The sequence below is a fragment of the Parathielavia appendiculata genome, assembly GCF_033297405.1.
Source record: "Parathielavia appendiculata strain CBS 731.68 unplaced genomic scaffold N657scaffold_3, whole genome shotgun sequence".
Taxonomy (NCBI): Eukaryota; Fungi; Ascomycota; class Sordariomycetes; order Sordariales; family Chaetomiaceae; genus Parathielavia; species Parathielavia appendiculata.
In genome coordinates this window covers 1,360,199-1,384,586 of record NW_026944222.1, presented here as the reverse complement: position 1 = coordinate 1,384,586, position 24,388 = coordinate 1,360,199, and the positions used below count along the sequence as shown (strand labels likewise).

General features: G+C 55.3%; 6 protein-coding genes and 1 non-coding gene across 7 annotated transcripts; 3 read left to right on the top strand and 4 right to left on the bottom strand.

The window, feature by feature from the left end:
• Nucleotides 1-114: 114 nt before the first annotated feature.
• N657DRAFT_569667 (uncharacterized protein) lies at nucleotides 115-1,628 on the bottom strand (the record flags this gene model as incomplete). The annotated part of the gene is made up of 2 exons (XM_062788676.1): nucleotides 115-1,399; nucleotides 1,453-1,628. 2 exons carry the CDS (start codon nucleotides 1,626-1,628, stop codon nucleotides 115-117), a joined length of 1,461 nt encoding a protein of 486 aa, XP_062649696.1.
• A 1,475-nt stretch (nucleotides 1,629-3,103) lies between these two features.
• Nucleotides 3,104-4,845, top strand: N657DRAFT_642679 (DUF1774-domain-containing protein). Its single transcript, XM_062792390.1, has 4 exons — nucleotides 3,104-3,522; nucleotides 3,573-3,789; nucleotides 3,863-4,265; nucleotides 4,332-4,845. The coding sequence occupies exons 1-4, from the start codon at nucleotides 3,504-3,506 to the stop codon at nucleotides 4,563-4,565; spliced, it is 873 nt and encodes a 290-aa protein (XP_062649695.1). The 5' UTR covers nucleotides 3,104-3,503; the 3' UTR covers nucleotides 4,566-4,845.
• A 184-nt stretch (nucleotides 4,846-5,029) lies between these two features.
• Nucleotides 5,030-5,857, top strand: N657DRAFT_678952 (uncharacterized protein; the record flags this gene model as incomplete). The annotated part of the gene is made up of 2 exons (XM_062796125.1): nucleotides 5,030-5,445; nucleotides 5,497-5,857. The coding sequence occupies 2 exons, from the start codon at nucleotides 5,030-5,032 to the stop codon at nucleotides 5,855-5,857; spliced, it is 777 nt and encodes a 258-aa protein (XP_062649694.1).
• Nucleotides 5,858-8,006: 2,149 nt separating this feature from the next.
• Nucleotides 8,007-8,270, top strand: N657DRAFT_642675 (uncharacterized protein). Its single transcript, XM_062792389.1, has one exon. The coding sequence runs from the start codon at nucleotides 8,050-8,052 to the stop codon at nucleotides 8,263-8,265; it is 216 nt and encodes a 71-aa protein (XP_062649693.1). The 5' UTR covers nucleotides 8,007-8,049; the 3' UTR covers nucleotides 8,266-8,270.
• Nucleotides 8,271-8,685: 415 nt separating this feature from the next.
• On the bottom strand, nucleotides 8,686-8,764 carry N657DRAFT_t43. The gene has a single exon. It is a non-coding gene; the product is annotated as a tRNA-Arg (tRNA).
• A 428-nt stretch (nucleotides 8,765-9,192) lies between these two features.
• N657DRAFT_614132 (histidinol phosphate phosphatase H) lies at nucleotides 9,193-10,590 on the bottom strand. Its single transcript, XM_062790427.1, has 3 exons — nucleotides 10,515-10,590; nucleotides 10,221-10,462; nucleotides 9,193-10,153 (listed from the first exon to the last, which is right to left on the bottom strand). The coding sequence occupies exons 2-3, from the start codon at nucleotides 10,380-10,382 to the stop codon at nucleotides 9,380-9,382; spliced, it is 936 nt and encodes a 311-aa protein (XP_062649692.1). The 5' UTR covers nucleotides 10,383-10,462; nucleotides 10,515-10,590; the 3' UTR covers nucleotides 9,193-9,379.
• Nucleotides 10,591-10,775: 185 nt separating this feature from the next.
• On the bottom strand, nucleotides 10,776-24,202 carry N657DRAFT_591788 (uncharacterized protein; the record flags this gene model as incomplete). Its single annotated transcript, XM_062789917.1, has 3 exons — nucleotides 10,776-11,500; nucleotides 11,559-23,842; nucleotides 23,908-24,202. 3 exons carry the CDS (start codon nucleotides 24,200-24,202, stop codon nucleotides 11,030-11,032), a joined length of 13,050 nt encoding a protein of 4,349 aa, XP_062649691.1. The 3' UTR covers nucleotides 10,776-11,029.
• Between the last annotated feature and the right edge of the window lie 186 nt (nucleotides 24,203-24,388).

Below are 24,388 nucleotides of genomic sequence, written 5' to 3'. Positions count from 1 at the left end.
CCGCTGTAATATCTAGCACGAAGAAAACGATCCGTCACGCTCGACAATCCACCCGGCTGATATGCGCAGAAACCCCGAGGTTGCCGTTTGATCAGGGAAGAAGTCGCCAATCTGTCAGTAGCTACATATAAATAGTCCACAATCCGCCAGGATCAGTGGATAAACAGCTGTTCCATGTTCAAGCACAGGCAAGTTGTAGATGCCAAGAGACTCCGCTACAAACCTGCGGGCAGTTTCAACCATCTCGACATAAACGGCATCGTGACGGGAACCTTGCGGCCCGTCCGCTCGGAACGCCAAGCGCTCGTTTGTGGCCCACACCTGGTCGAGGAAGCGGAGAATCAGATCCTCGGAGCGTAAAGCTTCAAGAGCATGCGCGCTGGCTAGGGCCCTTTCCCGGAGGGATTGTCTGATATCCTTGTTCAGCTGCGGAACAGCAACCATGATCATGCAGACTACCGTGCTCAGGAGCTCGGTGGGCGCGATACCCAGTTGCTGCTTGCTGTTGTACGCCCATGCCGGGACGGAGGTGAAGTAACGTCCAATGGCCTCTGCGCGGCAAGACATTGGGGAAGACGGACGGCAGCCCAGCCAGAGACTCCAGAGGGCGCAGAGAAGGGTGTACGCTTCGGCAATCGGATTATCGTCACCTCCTGTGATATCACGGCAGATGTCGGGGTTGTTCTTCAGTGTCTCTTTGCACCATCCTAGACACGATGATATGGGGTTGATATGGAGGAGTGGGTCGGTCTTCATGTCTTGTCCATGTTGTAAGGCTGGCTGCTGGCTCAAGAATTGCCGTAATACTTCAGAGGTATCGATCTCTCCATCTTGGTGCTGCTGCTGGTTATATCGAACCAGACCTGCCCGGAAGAGGACATATGCCAGCACGTCAAGGAATTGGCCTCTTGGAGCAAGCTCTTTGAGACAGTCACGCCCCTGGGCGTCTTCGAGAACCATGTCGGTCACTGTTCTCGCAATTTGCTCAAGACCGTGTTCTGCGTCTCTGCCCCAGTCGTACGTGTAAGCCAGCAGGAACTCAGATAACGTTGTGTTCCAGGCATCATCCTGTTCGGCCGGGAAAGGAAGGCTGGCCTTCACCAGGTTGCGGGCAAGTTCGGCCTGTGCTTGAGCTTGCGCCGTGCGAACGCAAGTGACCGCATAGTCGTGCGAATTCTCCCAAGGCCCAAGCGCAGCGTTGATGGCGAAGGAATGATGGAAGTCTCCCAGGACGAAGAGCATGTCTGCCAGCCAAAGATGTCGGGCCCTATCGTCTGCAGAGCTCAACTGTGGTACCCAATCCAGCGGTGCTTGGGTGGAATCCTCGATGCTGGTGTCCTGGTCTTGTTTGTATTTCTTGATATTCCAAACTTGAAAACGATGCACATATTGCCGCTTCCTATAGGATAAGTCAGTTGACCGCAGGGTTCCGGTATGTTGGACAGTCCTTACGTCGCAAAAAAATGGTGCTCCCGTTCCATGACACGGATCACCTCGGGAAGGGTCGTTGTCCTGTATAAGTGGACAAGCGTTGGCCGGTACTTCTCCCACACGTTATCGGGGATCCTGCGCGCACTTGGGCGGCTACCTTGAATAAAGGTGCAGCCATCTTCAACATCGGTGCCCATATTGCGCCCAAGCTTCGGGAAGGTTGTCCGGTGCGGGTGACGGCACAATGTTCCGTTATGACTCGGAACAGACGGGGAGACATGAGTTGGTATATAAGAACTCGGCATCTCGAAGCCTTAACCGACTCTCGACGGGACGCGCACTCTGGACGCCTTGCAGGCGTTCTTACAAGGCGTCCAGCTGCTGAAACGGGAATGTGGAATTCTGGATGTTTTACTCAAAACTGCTATGCACGTTTAAACAAAGCAGTGTGAGCCAATGGTGCAGCTGTTTTGGGGACCACCTGCGCTGGCAATGCATGTCGAGGTGTGCGCTCCGCACGACCTAGGTAGGCCCCGAACGTGAAGGGGAGGCTGAAGAAGGCGACGAGGCTTGGCAGGAGGCGGATGGCTAGTATTCCAGCGCCCCATTGAGGAGGGTATTGGGATTGAAGCTGTTGCGGGAGGATAGGGTGATGAGAATGTGAACGGTTGAAGCTTGCAACTCGGGAAATACAACACATATTGCCATGAGGAACCAGACCTGGCGTTTGCTGATAACAGGCAGGAAGCCCAGGGTTGAACGAGCCACCGCCACACATCAACGCCTCGCCGCCTTCAAGGCAGAGGGCGGCGCTGACGGATCAACTGGACGCGTTGCGTTATGAGCAAGGTTTGGCAAAGGTAAGAACTCGGCATGCGCGGTTGCAGGAGTGACAAGGCATGAAATAGACTATTGAGGGTCCACAGGCACCTTGGCCGCGGAGCCTTTTGTCCATCGGTCTCTCGTCAACCTTCACGGTGCTGGCCACTCCATGAAAGTAGCGTCGGTGGTACAGAAGGGAGAGGTAGAGAACCAATCAGGACCTCGGCCCCTGCATCCATGACTGCTAACCAGCAATGCCGAATCAGGAGTGTCGGGAGGGTCGACTTTGGTCGAGTACTGAGCACTGCTAAGCTGAGAGGGGGGAAAGAAGTGCAGTGGAGATTGAACAGGTGATGCTTGGCGTTTCAGGGAGCGGAATCTGATTCGATGTCCTGGTGGGCTGACCGGTCTGAGGGGGTTCATCGATGCAAAGAACAGTAATGCGGACGGTCAAAAGCCACAAATTGACGGGAGCTTGGAGGTTGAGGTCCGAGCCGAATTTCGACGACCTCAAGAGGTTGCATGACCAGGATCGGCCTCTGTCTTGACTGATTCCGCTTGGTCATTCCTCCTCCATCTTTGCTGGAGTCGTTTCCCTTGACTGTGAAGGACGGTGTTTGGCCGCAAAGGTTCGTGGGTGAGTGACTAACGGAAGCTATGACGCAACAGAAGCAGCGCTAGCCAATCCAAAGGACGACCTGGTGCTAGCCAAGCCCCGCTTTGCCCACCTGTCGGCCACTTGACACGGGTCGTAGCTCTTGATTCGACAAAAGAAGGTGCAGGAGTTGGGGAGGTATTAAAGGGAATGCGATAACGTTCAAAGATATTAGAAGAGAATATGAAGCTTAAGCGGTATTATTCTAGTATATTCTATAAGCTGAAGTTCTGAGTGCTGTTCAGTTCTCGCCGTCGATTCTCGGCATGAACGAAGCATGCCAACAATGACCGCAGGGTCACATCATCCCACCCTGAACGCCAGCTCCCGGTTTGCTGCGGCAGACAGATCGTACTGTAAGACAAGACCCAAACGAAACACGGCCGGCCAAAGCTAGGCCAATCGTCTTTGCTAGCTCCATGCGCATTTCCTTGCCTGGAACTCTTCCCTCCACACCATGCCCAGTTTGAGCCAGTTCGGAACTCTTGTCTGCTCGCCCAATAGCTACATAACTCTCCATTCCCGCGTTCTTCGTCACCTTTGAACTTGGACAACGGCAAGCTTTCCCAGTGAACTATCGCAGCGAACCGCCAAAATGGATCGCTTCCATCATAGTATGTGCCTCGCATTCCTTCTGATACTCTATGGACCTGACATGTGCTAGTCAATCCCTTCGCCAAGCGAGATTCGCACAGCGCGAGCTCGGTCGTCTGGTACAAGGTTCTCACCTTGACCAGCTGGCTTCTCTCGGTTGTCGTCACGGTTTACTACGCCCTCGAGCCTCCCAACGACGGGAAACATCATCGCGGGACCATCTGGCACCAGAACGGCCACCACCGCTCGGGCTTCACCCTCAACCCAATCATCACCTCCATCTACTGGTTCGTCCGCCCTTTCCCGTCCCCTCTCTCCATCACTACTAGCTAAGCTAACCACCTCTTGGCCTACCCTTAGGATCGCCCTGTTCATCCTCCAACTCGTCTACATCTCGCACCTCTTCTCCTCCAAAGCCGAGTCAGTCAACGCGGCCTGCTCGGTCGGTTCGCACTTCATCCTGCACAACCTGCTGCACTTCGGCTTCGTCATGCTGTTTGTGCGCTCGCACTTTGTCTGGGCCGAGGTGCTGCTCATCCTAAACTTCGCCAACCTCACGTCGCTCTACTTCCGCCACAACACGTACCCGCGCGGCATCCACTTCCCCGCCGTGTCGGGCCCGTTGGCCTGGACTTTCGTCGCGCTGTACTGGAACGGCGCCATCATGGTGCCGCACGAGGGGAGCTTTGTCGCGAGGGTATTTGCGAATGTGTTTGTGTGGGCGATTTTGGGGTATGGGCTGTTTTTCATCTTCTTTTACAAGGTATGTTTCCGCCATCTAGACGAGTTGGGGTGGAGAGGAAAAGGTGATCGACTGACTGGCGGGCAGGATTACACCATGGGTTTTGCGCTGAGCGTGCTGTCGGCGTCGCTGGGTGTGGCGCAGTTCTTGCGGCAGGTGATTTCCCTGCAGTGGATCTTTGCGTTCACCATCATGGCCGTGCTATTTGTCTTCACCGTCATCGTTGCCGTGCCCGCCTGGACGGGGAGGGAGGTGCCGTGGGGCAGGCCCGCCGAGAGGCAGGCGGATGCCGAGCGGGCGCCGCTATTGGCCGACAACTAGATGGAGGGCCAGACTGACATTTGGCTACAGGGAGGAGAAAGGGGAGGGGCTATGGTTATGATGATGCGAGGAAGTACCGGTGAGTTGCGCTCAAGTTCAGACTGTTTGCTTATCATGGGCGCATGTACTTGATCTTGGTGGAGGGAGTAATAGTCTGCATCTCATGGGGCTCTCGCTTGGGACATGTCGAGAATTGGTCTGTAATGTAGTATTTGCTCTGGCGGTTTCAATGATTGCGATCGTGACTGTTTCTCATACGGTGTTGTTCGTCGGATGGCAGCAAGGAGACATCCCGCAGCTTATCGATAGTGGGATGCCTGCTCTTTTATTAAGTGCTGATAGTTACCCTGTGCGGCTTAGCGTCTGCTTAATTAATTTATTCCCTTCGTCTTATGACTTTTGTTGCCCCATCGTCAGATCATGAGCTCAAGCTGGCTCTCAACTTTGTCTTCAAAGAGATTACAATGCCGCCACCACTCCCCTTCCCCTACCCAATACACGTTGGCACCGATATCTGCAACGTGAAGCGCGTCTTGCGCTTGCTGCGCGGCGACCACTGCGCGCGATTCATCCGACGAGTGCTGACCCCCGAGGAGTTGACCAGGGCGAAGCCCGTCGTCCATAAAGTTCTAGAAGCCGCCTCAAACAGGACGGCCGCCCAGCTGGTTGGGACCGGACTTGAAGCAGACGAGCGCATGGAATCGCTCTGGGCCCTGAGGGGTGGCGCGGGGCGGGAGGCATCGCAAGCGATCAGACCGCAGGCGGAGGCGCGGGAAGACGACGTCCCTTGGAACCCAGACACAGCAGCAGCCGAGGGAGAAGGATTGGATTGGAGAGAACATTCCATGTATAGGAGGGCGGCTTATTTTATGGCCGGAAGGTAAGTAGTACGGCGGGCTCCACACTCAAGCGTCACTGACTAGGTCTCCAGGTTTGCGGCAAAAGAGGCGGCCTTCAAGGCTCACCCGCATCGCTACCTCGGATTCCATGACGTTGTGGTCTTGACTTGGCCTGAGAATCAGCAAATGACGACTCGGCCGCCGACAGAGGACGCGCGCGGCTGGTGGAATCCCGCTGTGTGGAATCACAATGCCCCCATCGTTGTGATCAAAGCTCCGGGTGGAAGTGGAGGTAGGGACCAGATAGCCAGGGTGACCATCAGTCATGATGGCGATTACTCGACAGCCACATGCATTGGGTTCGAGGCCGACGCCGCCTGGGACAAGGACGGGCATGGTCGGGGGAACGCAGGGAAGGGCTGGCTCCCCTGGTTTTCGAGGTTATGGAGGTGAGATGCCCGGCGGCAGTCGATCACCAGAGACAAATGTCTTGCGGCACCAAGATCAAGGAGCAGAGATGCCCATTCCTTGAATCACTACATCACTACAATCCAACCCTGATGAGTTTGTTTGCGCGGAACTTGTTGAGAATCGGGGACTATAACTCCCGTAAGTGGCTGGTATTAAGAGTAGGACATTATTTACTTCTATTCCCTTCTTTATTATTATTTCTCCTCTTTCTTGAACTTCTTTTATTTTCCCCTCCTTTTTCTCTTCTCTATTTTTCTGACTTCTTTCTTTTCTCCTTTCTAGTTTATCCTTTTTTGATCTTTCTATTTTCCTTCTTATCTTCACTGTTCTACTTTCCATTATTTTTCGTCTTTATAACTTTCCATTATCTTTCCTCTTTATAAACCATATTATCTCCCATTTCTTGATGATCTTTTTTTTGTCTTCTGTTGCTTGATTTCTTGTCCCGAAATACCACGGTAACACGCTAATTAACGAACAAAGCAGGGTTGGATTGTATGATAGTATCCTCGGTAAGACTTCTAGTGTAACAGTGCGGGTTTCACGAAACCCTGATATTGGCTGATGTGAATGTGCTCACTGCGATACTGCCCGCTCAACACATCAGCTCAGCGGGACGTGGGGCTAGCGAACTGATGTTGGAGGCTAGGTCCGATCTGGGATTGTCTGCAAACGCTCAGAGGGCGTTTCGGACTATCCAATCTCCATATTCGGTTCAGTACCGTTCGGGTGCACACGTCTGTAACTCCTCAAGTCAGTTAAGGTGTCCAGGAGACTCGGGAGACATAGTCCCGGATCAGCGTCTTGATTTCCGCAGATGCTCCGAGGTCTGGGATCGCACAGTCTCGTCCGGCAACGCGGACGGTTCGGCAATGGCGGCCAGGAGAATGATGACTTGCATCGTATTGTCAAGACCTCTTGTGTGGCGAGCAAACAGCCCTGGTGGGTACTCGAGTCTACGACCACGCGGTTCCACATGAACCGGACGCATTCGTTCTCCACCCAAGGGATCTTCCCGCTTGCATCGTTAAGATAGTCGGCTAGGAGCTTGTTTTGATAGCTCCAAGGTATCAACCTTGGCCTGAATGTCCTGAACCTGGGAGTCGCGGTCCTGACTCGACACATGGCAATGAAGGCCCTTATCCTGGCTTCGTATTCCTGGACCCGACGAATAACGTCCCCCGTTTGAGTAAGGTATTGTGAGTTCTCGACCTAGCGCAAAAGCGCTTTGGCCTGAGTGTGAAATCCTAGGCCAGAGCTTCTGAGTTCCTGGACCTGGCGACGGAGGCTATGAGCCCAAACCTCCTAAGCCTGAGCCTCGTAGTCTTGGACCTGGCGACGAAAGTACTGGGCCTGAGGGTCGTAATCCGCGATCTGGCGAAGAGCCTATCGACCTGCTGCCCTGATCAAGGGCCTTGACCCCGACCTTGTGTGGAAGTAATCGACACGTTGTTCAACGACTTTGACGGAAGCTTCCTAGATTGAAGGCGTCGGTCTTAGTTTGAGTGCGGAAAACGGTATATTGTCAGCCCTTAGAGCGTCCCATATTTACGTGACCTGAGTGAGCATCGTTACTCTCGTTAAATATAGACTTAGTCTGGTATTAGAAGGGCAATGAATTGTCGCAATCGCTGAGAAGCGGGTGCGAGGGCTGTAAGTCTATTGTTGCCTGAGTTGGCGTGATTTCCATTGTGTTGTTGTGAGTAATCGCTCTGATGGTTTGGCTGATGCACGTTGGCCTTGCCCCAGTCGCCCCGTGGCATCCCGGTAGTCCGATTGGCTTGAAGGCTCGGCCAGCTTGTTGGTTTGGTTGCTTGGTCACCTTGATGATGACTTGGTCAGGTTGTTGGCTTAGCTAGCTCGAAGACTCGTCGGTTTGTAACTTTGTAATGGTAGGCCATAATCTCGAGTCGTCAATCAATCGATTAAAGAAGAAGAAGAAGAAGAAGAAGAAGAAGAAGAAGAAGAAGAATAATAATAATAGCAATTGTCTTGCACTCTCTATTTGCTGCTCCAGCCTTCTTTCATATTTCGTAGTTGTACCTTCTCCGCAATAACTAGACTCAAGTTTTGCTCATAGTCTTGCGGCTTGAAATCTCGAAAATGAGGCTCCCACGAGACGCACACTACGGCTCCCACTAGGCGCACATCCATGTGTGCTTACGTAAACCAAAATGGCTTATATAATCAACAAAGATGCATCTAACGCAGCATTGCCCTGCGCGAAAGTCAGCGCCAAAAGTCAACACCAAAGCACTATAATGGCCGCCTTCCCGAGGGTTTCTTCGAGTCACGTGACGATTTGCTCGACTCAGCTAACTCATATGCAAAGCCTCGAGGCTGTGCCTTTACGACTCAACGGTCTTCTCGGCGGCTGGACGGCTTTCTGAAAGTCTATTTCGCATGCGATGGAAGGCGCGGGGCAATGCTGCGTTAGATGCATCTTTGTTGATTATATAAGCCATTTTGGTTTACGTAAGCACACATGGATGTGCGCCTAGTGGGAGCCGTAGTGCGTCTACGGATTATTGGGCGCCCGAAAACCGAAAATGACGATTGATTAGGTAAATCGTCTATTTATGAGTACACTCATCATTTTATATCGCCTAATAAGCATCTCTGACATTTTATACTATATCTTTAAGAGCAAGCAGATAGTGGTAATTATTGTCTCCCTTGTACAGAACTTGCAAATAGTTATATCGTTATTCCTACATCATAGACGAAGCTTCTGGCAACGCCCAAGCGCCAAGAGATTCAAAAGGAAAATGCATAAAAATTGAAATTCATGGTTTCTGTTAAAGTTGTCTCGATCCATCCAGGGGTCGAACCTGGAACCTCCTGATCACCCATTCGTAGTCAGACGCTCTGCCATTGAGCCAATGGACCTATTAGTAGCTCGTTAGATAAAAGAAAATTCTATACACAACAACATAAGGAATGCGTGACTTTCATACCTACTTTGGAGAGGAACGAGCTAGACCACTTGACATTCAATAGCATATCTGACAATTTCATGTTTATCTCAGAAACCTTGGGTTGGTTGACGAGCCTTGGTATGCCTGATACTTCAGACTCCTCAGTCCTGTTCCCCGAAAACCCCAATATTGAGTGGGAGCCAGCGGACCTTGTTGCCGGAAGAGAGCAATAAGATCTTAAGAATATAAAGACAATAATTGGTGGATTCGCAAGGCTTGGTGGTGGAGAATCGACAGAGGGAGACGGCCCTCCTGGAGTGTTTCTGTCTTGAAGACAAAGAAAGTTGGATGTGACCCTTGCGTTACCCCCAATGGATCAGAAATGGAACTTGAGCAATCGTAGTAACCGGCTTGGGGTATTGCTACATGCAACAGTTGGGTTCTAAGTCTAAAACATGGAAACCCGAAACCTATGACCTGAACATACCTCATTTAGAGCTGACACTGAAGGACACAAATTCCCTGGCTCTCCCTCAACCCAAACACAGCGTGCAAAAGGCCTCCGCCTGTGAACTTCCCTCCTCAGTCAGGGCTGCAGCTTCAGGCTCGCCTTGAAGTCGTCGATCGACACCGCCTTCTCGACCAACTGTCTCTCTCCGCCCTCTATTTCCGGCTGCCTCCTCTCCAACGTCCACACCTCCCGCACCCATAGCCCCTCCAAATACTCCAGCCCCTTCCAATAATTCGTCCCGACCTGCGCCATCCCATGGCTATCATCCGAAACCGTAAACCTCCCGCCCATCCTCAGCCACTCCTCCGCAATCTCCCTCTTCGGATACGGCTCGGCGAGCCCCTTCCTCAGCCCGCTGGTGTTGCACTCCAACCACCCGCCATACCCCCTGACAAACTCCAAATTCCTCACCACCCTCTCCCACACGCCCTTCCATTCTTTCCTCAACTCCCTCCCCGGCTCGGCACTAAACAGCCTCACCAGATCGAAATGCCCCACAACCCTCGGCCGGACCGCCTGCAGCATCTCAAACTGCTCGTCAAAATACGCCTCGAACAACCGCCTTTCTTCACCGCCACATGCCTGGACCGCTTGAGCGTACATGGCCGCATCAAAGTCGATAGGGATCCCCCGCGTGTGGTGGATCGAGCCGATGAAGTAGTCCACGGCCGGGTGCGCGGCGAGCGAGTGGATGAGGGGGCCATAAGCCGGGCGGATCCATTCCCCTTCAAACCCAATCAGAATGTGGATCTGGGAGGCGTATTTTGCCTGCAGACGGGCGGCTTCGGCGAGGTAGGTTTCGTGGCGGGGCATGAGGGCCGCGAGAGATGATTTGGGGGAGGGGAGGAGCTGTGTTTGTGATGAGCGCTGAGATATGTTGAGAAGGGGTCGGTTGAGAGAAGGGGGTTGGTGTTACCTCTTCTGGGTAGAGATCGGATAGGTCGGTGCGCGGCATGTGTTCTGTTAGGCCGATTGTGCTGTAGCCGATCCTGACGGCCTGGAGGATAATGTCCTCGAGTTCGTCTTTGGCGTGGCCAGGGCAGAACTGGCCCGAGTGGGAGTGCATCGTGAAGGCCATGGTAAGCTGAGGTGAGCTGGTACCTCAGATGTTGGATTGTGGATAACGGGACAATACTTCTGGTTGAGACTGCTGATGTTCTCAATTCAATGATGAGGTCAGACGCTGCAAAGGAGACACGGATGTAAATACCTGCTATCTTGAAGTGCAAGATGTGGATGAGCGACTTAGTCTCCTGGAAATGGTGGGTTTTCCACATGAAGTGAAAGTGGAGAGGTGGAACTCTCTGTAAGCTGGCTTGGCACCTGCTGTTTCAACTGTCTTTTAGTGGACCATCTCCCTGGCCCCTCCTTTTGCGCCAGAATTCGCTGCGGATCAGTTTGAAACAACGGCAGGGCATGGAAGGACCCTTCAACTCCGTCAGGGCCAACAACAGTTCGAAAACAAGAAGAGCTACTTTTCATATGTAAACGATGTGCTGATGGAAACAAATTAGACCGCAATCTTGCTCTAGATATCAGGGTATTCTGATCAACCCGCCACCCGCCTCGACAGCCATATCACTCCCCTCTAACCCTCTATGCGACAACACCAAAGGACAGGCAGAAAACAGCTCATCGACCAAGACAGTGTACAACAGATTTACCACCCCCAATTCATTCCCCAATTCAACATCGACCCACACCCCCCTCCTTCTTCACATCTCCCTACGCCTCAGTCACCAAAGCCTCACCCTCATCCAACAAATCCGTCACCTTCTTCAGATTCCCAATCAGGCTCCTTCCCAGCCCAACAAGCAACAGCTTCTCCGCGTTCGCCGGCAGCCCCAGGTACGTAGGCGGCTCGCGCTCCGGCAGCCTTTGGATCCACCCCATAAACTCCTGCAGCGACGTGCCCGACGGCATCACCAGCTCGGCCGAGTCCGTGCTGCCGTCGCCTGCCTGCTCAGATGGCGCCGCGACAAGTTTGTGGCCAATGTCGAACGCCGCCGGGGTGAGGACACTGTGCACCAGGTTGTTGAGCACCTTGAAGTCAGCCTCGTCATCGATCTTGCCGCCGTAAGTTTCCGTGACCAGGTAGCGGATCATGTCCCAGGGGATGTTGGCCGGGGCGATGTTGGTGCGGTTTTGCGCGGTGACGTCGATCCATGTGTCTATTACAAAGGCGCAGCATTCGTACTATTTACCTTGTTAGCAGCCAGCCACAAGGTGACAAAGGTAACGAGGGTAAACCCACATCGGCATCATTGAATTCCCAGAAACCCTTCCAGCCCAGGTTGGGCGCGTACCGCAGCCTCTCTTGCACCACCGCATGCAAGAAAGACAGCAGCAGATACAACCTCGTCCTCTCCACGGGGCTCTTGACCGACCTGGTCGACAGCGAAGACATCGAGTCCTTCATGTTGGCCCTCACACCGGCCGGCTGCTCGTACATGAGCACCCGCGAGGCGCGCAACAGGTTGACGGGTATCTTGGGCGACGACTCCATCGACAGGAACAGCCTGAAGTCCTTGTTCGGATTCAGCGACTCCATCCGCTTCTCCAGACTCTGCAGCCAGGTGGGTGCCAAGTGGACGTTCTTGATGAGCACCCACGACCCCGTCTGCGCGGCGTTGGCGATGGCCTTGTCGGCGCTGGCCAGCCCTTCGTTGGAGCCCATGGCGATGTTGGTGCAGCGGACGCGCATGCGCTCGACGAGGCTGTCAACTTTGTACGAGGCGTCGAAGCCAGGTGATGAGACAAGCGCAATAGGCCGTGTGGCAGAGACCTGGTCGACTGTCCGCTTGAGGTCTTCAACAATGTCGAAGAGGTCGGGCCCGAACACGAGCGTGACGAAGCGTTCCGCGGCAGGGACGAAGCGGTCGAGGCGGAAGAGTTTGACAAGAAGCAGGGACACAAGGGCCTGGTCAGCAGGCTCGGCCCTGTCGTCCCACACCTTGGGAACGAAGTTTTCGGCCAGTTCCTCGGTGAAAAACTTATCCCACTCTGTCTCTGAAACAGCATCGAGTTTCTCTTTGAGCGGTGCGATCCGCCTCGCGCGCGTAAAAGCGTCGTCCTTGCCCGCGGTGTCTGAAGAGACATCCTTGCCTTCGACCCGCTCGTCTAGGATCACATCCAGCAAGCCCTTATCCATCTTGTATGGCGACGCCTGAGCAAGCAGCATCGCCAGCGTGACGCGATCCTTCTGCAGCAAGCCCAATGCCGTGCGCTTGAACGTGGTCACGAACAGATCCTTGACGATAATGTCACGACGCGCGTTGTGGTTCATCTCTCCGGCCAGATGCGGGTTGCCGTGCAGGACAGAGTGGAAGATGTCGAGGAAGTACTGCAGCGAGAACTGGTAGAAGTGGTTGAGGTAGTGCAGCTGCTCCAGCACAGCAAACACGGCACTGCACGACCGTGCAATGACATTGTACTGCAGGGTGATCTGCTCAACCTCAGCCATGACGCCTTCCGTGTTGCTCATCTTGGTTGAGATTTCGGCCGCTTCTGTCTTGAGCGTCTCAAGGGTCTCTATGACATTGTCATCGTCGAGGATGTTGCCACGCGACTCGTTGAGCGCTTGAAGGAGACGCTTCTCGAGCTGCCGGAGGTGGACCTTGAACTCGCCCTGCAGCTTGATGAGGTTGGAGCGCCGCTCGTCCACGTCCGGACGCTCCGACTTGAGCACCTCAGCCAAAGACTGAGTTTGCAGACTGCTCTGCGTGACGGTAAAGTTGACGAACGTCGTGCGACTGCAGATATCGGGAGCAAAGGTAGCTGAGGGATCCCGCGTCGACAGGTAGAGTTTGAAGCTTGGCGAGAAATCGATCTGCTGCTTGCCAAGTTGGATGAGAACACGGCCACCGGTCTTCTGGTATTCTTTGTTGAGCACATGGTTGAGAACAGGGTCGAGGTGCTCCGCGTCCTGGATGAGGATGGGGTTGCCAAAGCGAAGCGAGCTTTCGAGCTGCTTCGTGAATGAGTCGTCCAAGAAGCTGGTGACCGTAAGCCGGCGATCCTTGCACTCCCTCTGCAGGAATTCGGTAACGCGTCCGGAGGGGTCGATGATGAGCGGGTAGCGGTTGAAGCGCTTGAGAATGATGGCGTTCTCCGTGCAGAGGTCATCAACCGGGAGCGTATTCTCTTGCCAGCCGAGCCTCTCGTCGGCGGTCGAGAGGTACTCGGTCACGGGATTGTGCTGCTTGAACTTGATGCCCGACAAGTGCAGCTGATGAAACCAATCCTCCATCATCGATTTCCTGAAGGTCTGGTCATACAGACCGCTGTAGGCGAGGAATGCGGCCGCCACCAGCACATCACCCACCAGCGTGCTGATTTGCGTCTCGAACGACTTGCTTCCCTCCTCCCAACGGGTCCTCTCCGACGACAGGCTATCCAACAACTTGACGCTGCGATCAACTTTGAACTGGACGCGCGACATCTCTGCCTTGATAGCCTGCGTCTCGCTGATGAGCGCCGCGTACTCTGTCTTGTACGTCGCAATGCTAGCCTCGAGGTTCGCAATCGTCTCCTCGACAGCCTTGGCCTCCGCCTTGGTCTGCAGGGCCTGCTCCTCAAGCGCCATGACCTCCTCTCGCAGCGGTCCCACGCGGTCCAGGATCTCCGCATAACTGACCTGCGCCTCAACCCACTGCACAAGGGGGCCGCAGGCCTTGCTGGCACGGTTCACCTTCTCGAAGGTGAACTCCGGGTTGGAGAGGAACTCGTTGCGCATCTTGAGCCTAAGCCCCTTCGTCATCTGCTTCTCATTGTTGAAGTTGATGATGCTGGCGATAAAGTCATCGCGACGAACGACGGCCTGGATCTGCTTCCATTCGCTGACCTTGTGGCCGATGAGTGTGCAGACCGACTCAAGCGCGAGCCGGACGCCCTGGGGAGGCGCACCCATGGACCGCACTTCGGTGAGGTGCTGCCTCTTGATGTTACTGACGGACGCCTTGGCCTCCTCAACGGCAGGCTCGGCGCGGGCGAGATCCTGAAGCACAATCTTCTTGCGAGACGCCACCTCGGCCTCCTGCTTCTCGAGCGCAGCTTGGATTTCAAGGGACGTGTTCTTCCGCTGCTCGGCCTCGCGCTGGTCGGCAACCATGCGTTGCAGCTTTTCGTTCGCCTCCGCATCCTTTTGCTCGAGCTGCGCCTTCTTCTCGGCGAGGCTGACGCGGAGATCACGGACCTTGTCGACCGTGTCACGGAGCTTCTCAAGGCCGACGTTGAGATGGCGCTGCTGCTCTTCCAGGTCCTCCCGCTTCTCATTATACAGCTTGACATACTGCGCGACGAAGTCGAGGAAGTGCCGCGGCGTGAGGAAGGTAACCTTGCCCTGCTGCTTGTGAAGCTTGGCGTTGAATCGCTGCAGGGAGTAATGAATGTAGACCATCGAGTTGATGACGGCCTCCCTGTGCGACGGTGGCAAGTTGAGGCCGCGGTACGCAATGGGCAAGGTATCCGGCGCAGACCAATTCGCGCGGTCCAGATCGACTGAATGAGTGAGCTCGTGACCGACCTGGAATAGCGCCTGGTCGGACCAGTCGCCGAACCAGTTCAGCACGCAACGGTTGAAGAGCGCAGGCGACGTAGCGGCCTTCGACGACAAGCCATCCTCGGGCGGGTTCATAGTGAACACGACATGCAAGTTCTTGACAATCTGTCCCGTGAACCACTTGTACAGCTCCTCTTGTGAATCCAGGAGCAACCCTTGCCGCTGAGCTCCCTCCTTGCAGGCAGTCATGAGCGCGGCTAGGTCGTCGCCCTCGAAGAGACCGGGGACCTCGGCGTTGGCCAGCAGGGTATTCATGCGCTCCAAGAAACCCGAGTCAAGAACGTTTGACTCGTCCATGATGAAGCAAATTTTCTCACCCTTGCAGCCGCACCGGCGAAGAACTTCCCTCAGATCCTCGTCAAAGTCCTCGGCCGAATACTTGCCGTGGACCTTGATCTGGAACACTTTGAGACCGTTCATCCACGCGACGAAACGCGAGAGCGTCGTCTTGCCACTGCCACTGACACCAATGAGGATCAAGTGACCCTGCGGCTGTCTGAAGACACGATCGATGCGCAAGACATGCTCCAAAACATCGTTGAACAGGATGAGCGGCACGTCCACCTCCTCCTCGCAGAAAGTCCGGAGGCGGGCCTTGACAAAGTCGCGCAGCTGCTCGCGGTCGACGGGCATGTAGTGCTTCGAGAGCCAGTTGGAGAAGAGAATCGGCCCGCCAAGCGCCTTCTGTTCATCAATGGTAGGGAAGTACTCCATGGCGATGCGGCAGACAGCATCATCAGTCCACTTCCTCTCCTCTTCGGCCACGAGACGATCCTGGAAGAGGCGGAGCGCCTCGTGCGCCCAAATGCGGATAAGGCCTTCCACAGAGAGCGTCTCAAGCGGCTTGATAGCCTCATACACGCCACGCACCCATCTCGTAAGTTCACGAGGACTGTACACGTAGTGTGGCTGTATCCTGGGCGTGAAGCGCTGTTGCGACTCAAGGTAGAAGCGGACCATGGCCTGGGTAAGCGGCTCGGCGTAGCCGCGCAGTGACGGGATGATCTTGAGCACGGCCGAGTTGAAGGTGCCGTAAATTTGCATGAGCGATTGCTCGCCAGGGTAGTCGACCATGATAAGCGGAGCGTGTCGGAGGAAGCGGGCACCCATCGGAGTACGACCAGCGTCGGTGGGCGGATTGCAGGCTCCAACAAACTGGATCCTGTCCAGAGTAACCCAAGACTTGTCGGATGTCCGCCAGAAGCCATTGTGCTCAACCAGCTGGCGGAGGAAAGAAATCGCGCGCTGCGTGCCGTACTTGTCGGGAGCGGGCAGGTTGATTTCGTCGCAGAAGATGACAAGCCAACGGCCGATTTGCGTGGGCGAGAGCATGACGCCGTTGAGGGTTTTCTTGTACTCACAGTACTGCTCAAAGGTCTTGATGAGGAGGTCAGGAGTCGTAGCACTCGAGAAGTTAAGACCGACCACCTCCATGTTTGGCAACTTGCGAAGAGCGCTGAATAGCGTCATGGTCTTGCCGGAGCCAGGAGGACCGCACAGCAGCAGCGGCTTGTGTTCGGCAAGCCAAGAGTACAAGACATCCTCGTGGCGGACCGTGTCCAGAGTGGGAATAACCACATCAGTCTGCGTAACTGAGTGAGTATTGACCTCAATAGTCGGCACCTGGCTTTGCCAAGGCGACCATTCACCTCCTGGTAGTGAGACGTCAAAGTCGATGAGGGAGCTCGTGCCGTCCAGCGGCGGCGAGCCGAAGCTGGTCAAACCCGCAATTTTGTCGCCATACAGCTTACGGTCTGCCAAGGGGCAGTCACCAGTCAAAGCCCATACCATCGCGAGAAGCAGCTTCTTCGCGATGTAACCCTCAACCTGCTCGGGATCGAGCGGGAAATCGGAGTGCTGCGAGTTGTACTCGATGATGTTGCGAACAGCCTTGTTGAGCAGCGAGAAGAGGGTATGGAGAACGCGAGCGACGGTGAACTCCATGATGTGGTTATATCCCTCGGCCTCCCGAAGGGCCAGGTGGATGAAGTTGTCTGTCGTCAGATAGGCATGTAGCAGATCGGCTGCCTGTTTCTGAACCTCCAGGGCCTTGGCGGAGCTCTGGCCGGTGGCAACAGCATCCTCATCCAGATCCTCAAAAGCAACGGACCGCAATGTCTCAATGTAATTGGCGACCATCATGCTGGGAGTGACAGTATCCTCGCTGAACCAGACCATGCCGCAACGACTGACGGTAGCGAGGGTGGCATACTTGAGAGTTTCCACCTCAAACATGATGCGAACATTGGGTGGGAGGTTGAGACGCTCGCCGTTGGGCAGGGTCAGCAGCTTGTTGTCGTCGAGCACACTGTTCAAATTCTCGACCCACTCCGGGTCGACATCGCCGTCGAAAACGATCCAGTGGCGCTTAGTGTCCTCGCCACGGAGGTTGTCGACAATCTTGCGGAGAATGCTGGTAAACAAGCCATCCGTCCACTCTCTTGTCGTCGAGTCCAGGTTGCCGTACAGCGCCTCCTTGGACATAACCTTGCTGTCAATAACATGCGACACGCCCTCGACATTCTCAACCTGCTGCAGAGCATCTAGCAGCAACCTCCATGCGGCAGACTTGCCGGACCCCGAGTTGCCAACCATCATGACACCGTGATGGATCTTCTGGATCTGGTATAGCTGAAGGACCTTGGTCATCCAGAGGTCATTGACAACCAGGTGCCTCTCAGCCGCCAGACGACGGATCGCCTCCTCCAGCCGGGCCAGGTTGGCAGGCACATACTTGACGCCGGGGAAGCAGACTTCCTCGATGCCCATCATGGTGTCGACGTCGGACTTGATCAGCTTCGGCGCGATGGTCTCGCGGATACTCTGGACAATGATCTCGGGCTCAACGACCTCCTCCGTGCCCAGCTTACCGTCGCCGCTCGTCAGACGAGCACGCTTCAGCCCACCGGAACTGACAAGCACACTCTTCAGCGCACGCAAGCCAAAGTCATAGTGCGCTTGTTTTGACAGCTTAGCCGAGCACTGATCGAAGAAAGGCACCGTCTGTTTGGACAGCTCCTTGGCCTGGTTGAAGCCTTGCGAGTAGAGCATGACCTCGGCAATGAGCTCCTTGTCCGGCTTGGACATGGCCACACTTCGGAACAACTTCTTCAGGTTGTCAGGCAGATTGGAGCGGCCAGCATACCCAGGGTTCATTGTGATGAAGATGCCCGTGTTGGGGTTGACCCGCAGCTGGCGGCCGACGAGCTCGATCTGGGCCTTCTCATCTTCGGCGCCTTGTTTCAAGCCGAGCTGGATATTTTGGATCTGCTGAGAGACAGCAGACAAGATGCGCTCCTCAAGGCGGTTGAACTCGTCGAAGCAGCCCCAGGCACCCACCTGGCAGATACCGAGGAAAATGCGGCCCATGGCCTGGAAGTCGAACGTGTCGTCGCAGCAGAAGACGAGGGTGAAGCGACCCAGCTGGATACCGAGAGCCTTGACGGACTCTGTCTTGCCGGTACCAGCGGGACCGTAGGGGGAACCGCCAAGCCGCTGGCAGAGGGCCTGAGTGAGGGTAAGGAAGCAGCGGTCCGTGAGAGGTGTCCGCACCAGCCGGTCAGGCACACCGAGGTACTCGAAGCCATAGTTGAGTTTGGCATTGGCCATCTTGATGTGCAACCGTTGAAGGAAGTCGCCCTCACGCGCGTAGACATAGCGCATCTGGAGCAACCACAGGTAATGCGTATTCGAGCGGGCGTTGGCGTCGCGGAGCTTCTCAATCACGTCTCGCTGGTGCACGCACTCGGTGATGAGCTGCTCGCACTTCTTGCGCATCAGCACCTCGAGGTCCCCGAGGACCGTGTCTGCGAGGAGACGCAGGACCTGTACCTCACGATCGAGGAGGGCCTGCAGGGTTGCGCCTCCATCGGCCAGCGCCTGCTCGACCGAGGTGGTCCAAACGACTTGGGTAGCCAGCACAACAATCTGACTCGGGTAAGCCTCCATGAACTTAGTGAGAGCCTCGCGGTCAATGGCCTCGCTGGCGAATATTGGCCCAAACTCATCGACAGCCTCAGCCAGGAGCTCAGCAAGCGTTGCCTTCATCCCATTCTCCAGCAATGCCAGCCAGTCGTTGATTCGGGGCGTCTTGACCAGGTTGATCTCCTTCTTGAGCCGAACGACCTCACCCTCCTTGGACGTGAATCCGGTGATGGCTGACTCCTCATCCATGACCAAACCGTTCAGGCCAGCAAACATCTTCTTGAAGTGCTTGGCAATGCGCATCGTATCGTTGCTGTTGCCAATCATCTCAAGCAGGTCCTCGTCACCAACGAAATAGAAGCGAGGGAACGAAACTCGCTCCTTCTCCAGGTACTCGCCGAGTGCCTTCTGGATCTTGTTGAGCAGTTCGGCCAGGCGCTCGAGCGACTTCTGGACGTTGGGAATGTTGAGGACGTCCAGAACGTTGGGGTTCTTGTAGACCTTCTTCATCACTGCCGAGAACTCACTGTTGATGTTCTGGAAGCGGGACGACTCGATTGGGAGCAGGTGCTTGATGTCAGCATTGCCGGTAAAGACACCCTCGAGATAGACCCACTGGCGCTGGACGTCAATCCACACGTCAAAGAGCACGTGGACCCGGTTGAGTTTGTCTTCCCAGCTGGACGCTTCTTCCTCAAACTCCTTGTAGTAGGGCGAATGTCTCATGGCTTGCAGCGAGTTGAGATTTTCACTGCATTTGGCAAAGAGGTCATCCCAACCGCGGATGAGACGGCATTTGTTCTGGTAGTTGACCAAGTCAAGGCTGTAAGTTGTCCAAGTCTCGCGCACTTGTTTCAGGAATTCCTCCAGGGCCATCTCGCCCTGGGCCTGGATGATAATATCTTTGACGATGACCTCGGTAGCGACAAGGTTAAGATCCCAGACGTCTCCAAGCGTCATGGAGACCGGCGAATAGCGCTTGCCGGGCTTGATCTGCTTGTAGATCTTGATCCAGTGCCTGTCGCGGACGGCCTCAGACTTGAGCTCGGTGAGCATAGGGTTGACCTTCATGAGCTGCCGCAAAACATTTTGGACGTGCTCAAAGGCGGCGTACTGTCGCATCCTGCTGGGCATCTCCTTGGTCATCTTGATGAGATTGTCGATCGACGACCGAATCTTTCTAGGCTGAACGCTGTTCCAGAGGATCTCGCGGAGCTCGTTCAGGTTATTCCAGATGGTCGACAAAGAAGCCCAGACCGACTTGAAGTCCTGGACCTCTTCGAGAATGACGGCAAGGGAAGTTTCCGGAATGGCCTGCAGATCAAGGGCTTCCTTGGCCTTCGCGACCATGGCTGACTCCTCTTGAAGCCTTGTGATCTTGGTCTCGAAGTCGCTGAGCAAAGCTGACGCAACATCAGGTGCGATGGTGCCCGAGACGGGCTTCTCTTCGTTCCACAGTTGAGCAATCTCATTGATCTTGTCGAGTATGACCTTGTCCTCGACAATGATCTTAGCACGCAGCGCGTCTGTCTGGTCCTGGACGATCTTGGCCTTGCGGGCCAGCGCTTCGTTGAGGGCGTCCCACGCGCCGTCGACCTGCTCGACATGGAGCCAGTCATTCGGGAACTGGTATCGCTGCCTCACGAGAGTGGATTCTCCCTGTCGGAAGGTCTCCACCTCGGGGGCCCAGAGCTTGACTTGGCGCTTGCAAGTTTGGACAGTGGTGATGAACTGAACGGCTTGCGCTGTTGAGTTGGCCTCGATCGCCTGCCCTTCAATGTCCCTGCGGGCCTTCTCAATTTCTGCATGCACCTCCCGCATGCGGGTGCCGAGACGGCTGGCAAACTTGATGAGGATGTCATGCTGCCACTGGTCATACTTGGCGTTGACCTTGGTCTGTACCTGGTCATAGTCGATTGTGATGTGGCCAAACGAGCGGCTGACCTCGGTGGTATCAAAAGTCTGACGGGTCTTCCTGATCTCCTGGAGAAGCTGCAGCCATCTGGATAGCTGATCGCCCAAAACATCATAGACATGCTCTGATTGCAGGTCCCAGAGGGACTGGAACTGGAGCCATTTATCCACGTAGGCGCCGATTTCCCCGATCTTCTTCTCGACGGATGTCTGCACCCGCATCAGGGCTGGGGTACATTCGCTGGGCAAGTCGTTGAAGCGCGGTTCGTCATACACGGTGGTGCTGATGGACATCTGATATCGGGTAGCCTTGATCTTCTTCAGATTGCAGACGACGCCAATCCATTCCTGGAGCTGTGAGAACCAGCTGGCTCGTGCAAACTCCAGTGGCGGGTCGAGGTAGATGACTTGGTTCCGCATTGTGATCTCGTGAACCAGCTTCCTGATCACAGGCACGTCTGCTCTGGTTCCGTCAACGGCTTCGAGGGCACGCTTACGCTCGTTTGATCTCTCGAGATGTTCGTCCTCAAATGCTTCGATCCAGGCCTGAATGGAGTGCTGCAGCCGAGCAAGCAGAACCGCCTTGATCTGCTTGTTCATGCCCTCCACCCAAAAGCCGAGGTTGACATACTGTTCGAGGTTGAGCTGGTCGACCGCGCTCTGGATCGTCTCCAAGCGAGACTCAAAGGCCGAGACCTCGTAGGGACATCTCTGTAGCTCGGACAGCGCCTTCTGCACGGTAGCATGGATATTGGCCAGCGTAATAGTCTTTGACTGCAGCAAAGACACAGCCGAGGCAAACTCGCGGATAAACATGACATGTTTGCTGTCTCCGCTCTTGGCAAAGTTGTCGAGGCCGCCGTTTGCCGTGTAGTTCTTGAAGTGCACCTCGTAGGTATTGACAAACGACTCCCACTTCAGGGGAATACCCTTGGCAATCAGTGCGAAGACTTCGTCACGGTGGCCGCTGAGAAGCACGGCTACCTCTGACATGTCAGAAATCTGCCGATTGGTCTGCGCAAATGTCCTGACGCTCTCCATCAGACTGACAGCATACGGGTACACACGCTTGGCCTCTTTGGCCACGTTGTTGACCGAGTGAGGGACGGGGAAGTTGAGCCACACGAGGTTCCGTGTCTCCTTGAACAGTGCAATCACTTGGGCATCGAAATTGACCGCAAGCTCCAGCACGTTCCCGGCGGACCGAATCCGGTTAATGTTGAACAGAAGACCAGATATCGAGATTTGCTTTCTCTGCACATCGTGAAGCCAAGCCTCGAAGATGGGTCGTGTGTCGAGCTTCTTGCGGAACAAGTCGCTCTCGCTCTGAAGCCTCTGTCCCTCGGCATGGATGGTCCAGTCAGCGCCCAGCACGTCCTCGACCTTCTTCATGTACCCGTCAAGCTGCCGCTCGATCTGGCGAGCCCAGATGATAGCGCCGGAAACCGGGGGAAGGTCGTGCAGCTGGGCCATGGCGTGTGCCTCAGAGTGGCCATACTGCTGCTTGAACCGCTCGTGCAGCGCGGTGATGGCTTGCTTAACGTTGTCTATCAATTGGGTCTGGTACTCGGCGATGGCGCCGCGGATTTTGGGTCGCACAAAGAGCGCGTTGAATTTGGAGAACACGCGGAACATTTCGTTGGCGTTCTTGGCCGTCGCAAGACGATCGCGAAGCCGTGCAATGATAGAATTCTCGACACGCGAGGTCCGCTCATTATAGACGTTCTCGGCGCGGGCCCATTTCTGCGTGCCCTCAGGAGTCACATCGAGGAGGTCAACATCTTTCAGACCTTCCCAGGCCTGTCTCACCTCCTCAACAGCATCGACATCACCAATCTCCTCCACAACGGCGGTGCCATTAGCACCGGACCCGTCGGCAATGCCGTTAACGGTCGCCTTGGGGCCAAGGACGTTGACGATGGTCCGCTGCAGCTGCTCATGGTTGTCACGAAAGTTGCTGACGTACTTCAGGCGGGCTTGCAGCTCGCCGTGCCTTGGGGTGATTTTGATGGGAATGAACCGCTCGTTCCGGCGCCGAGTGACCTCGCGGGCAACGTTGGTGAACTCCTTGATGTTCTCGTCCCAGACCCGGAAAATGTCATCGGCCTGCTTCATAACACGGCGGAAATCCTGATAATCGAGCTTAACCAGCTCTGTGCCTGGCAGAAGGCGATGCAGCACCTCGTCCAAGTCACCCGATATGGTCTCCACCAGGGGTAGGGCGCGGCGGATCGGATAGGGGCATATCCTCAATTTCTTGTTCAAATGGGCAAAGATTTGCCCGATGGAATCCTTGACCTTGAGCAGAGTGGTGGCTGAGAGCAGTTCATCAAGGGGAAAGTCGCGCATCAGCTGGTTGTACTTTTGCACCTTCTCCATGGCCTCCTTCAGGCCCGTGTCGGCAGTGAAGCTGACGGTGGCCTGAAATCGCTTGGCATGCTTCAGAATGTCCAGCGTGAGCATGACGCCTTCGCTCCGAAGCTGATTCTCGATCCCCTCAAGCGCCGACTCCATTGACAGCCAGAAGTTGATCTCCTGTGTCGCCGTCCCGGTTGTAGGATCCCTCGTCATCTTGGTGATGACCTGTATGGACTTAATCCAGTTGTTGACGGTAGCCTGCAGGTTGTTGAGGAATGTGCTGTCCTGAAGAACGGCGGGCGGAATCAAATCCAGTGTCGGCTTAGCTTGCCTGGCAGCCGCTTCATCCAAAGCGGACTGCACAATTGGGTGAAAGGGCAGTGACACCTCCGGTATCTCAACATTCTGTTGGAGATGGGACAGGCTCAGTTCGAGCTCGGTCCACCTCTTCTTGGTCACTGGGATGCCGGTCTTCGCATCCACGTCTGTCCGCCCTCTGCCGCCATTGAGCATCTGTTGGCTCTTGGTGCTAGCATCGAAATACGGGGCCAGACCATTGTGGAGGTAGAGCTGGAGGATCTCGTACGGCGATCCGGTCGGGCCTTGCTCGCCGGCAGTTGCAGAGAGGTATGCCGAACCGGGCAAGTTGAGCATCTGGATTTGCGATGTTATCGGGATGCTGGGGTCGAGCGGCTGCGGCCGCTTGAGAAGGACGAGAAAGGCAACTGTTGTCGTCGACGAGGAAAGGTCTGAGGAGATGGTGTAGACATGCGACGGAGCACCTGGAGATGTGTCAGCGTCCGCTAGTCCAGCGGATAACATGAGTAAGAGGGAGAGTCAGCCGTACGCTCGTGAGAGTCCCCATTTTCCAGGGTATCTGATGGAAGCAATTCCTTTTGGATGTAGAGCGCGACTTGGGTGTCCAAGGCAAATCGGCTGCACCGTTGCAGCGTGTCGGCGTATCGGGTATTGGAGAGCAGACTGCCGGGAGCCTCGAGCTCTGTCGGGGTGGCGCCCAAGGCGGCCTCGAGGAGCGCAGTGAGATGATCCACGACACGAGCTGGGTCCACGGCCGCGAAGGGTGCCGCTGCGACGCCGTTTGTCCCATGGCTCGTGGCCTGGGAAGATGCGACCGCTTCCATGGCAGAATATTCGGCTCGGAAGGGGAGAATCAGTGGGAGGCTTTCGATATTACGGTATTGCCGATGCCATGTCTCTTCTGGGGGATCTCGGCAGGGGAATCAGGGAGAGCTCAGTCAGCCGTGCGCCGCCAGTGGTCTCGTAGGAGCAAAGAAGTATTACGACGCAGAAATACAGGTCGAGGAGAG

Coding starts and splice junctions, on each gene's coding strand:
- N657DRAFT_642675 (XM_062792389.1), top strand. CDS start 8,050: ATGGCTTATATAATCAACAAAGATGCATCTAACGCAGCATTGCCCTGC.
- N657DRAFT_642679 (XM_062792390.1), top strand. Junction 3,790..3,862: donor ATCATCACCTCCATCTACTG/GTTCGTCCGCCC, acceptor GCCTACCCTTAG/GATCGCCCTGTTCATCCTCC. Junction 4,266..4,331: donor TTTTCATCTTCTTTTACAAG/GTATGTTTCCGC, acceptor ACTGGCGGGCAG/GATTACACCATGGGTTTTGC.
- N657DRAFT_614132 (XM_062790427.1), bottom strand. CDS start 10,382: ATGGCCTTCACGATGCACTCCCACTCGGGCCAGTTCTGCCCTGGCCAC. Junction 10,154..10,220: donor CCGATCTCTACCCAGAAGAG/GTAACACCAACC, acceptor TCACAAACACAG/CTCCTCCCCTCCCCCAAATC.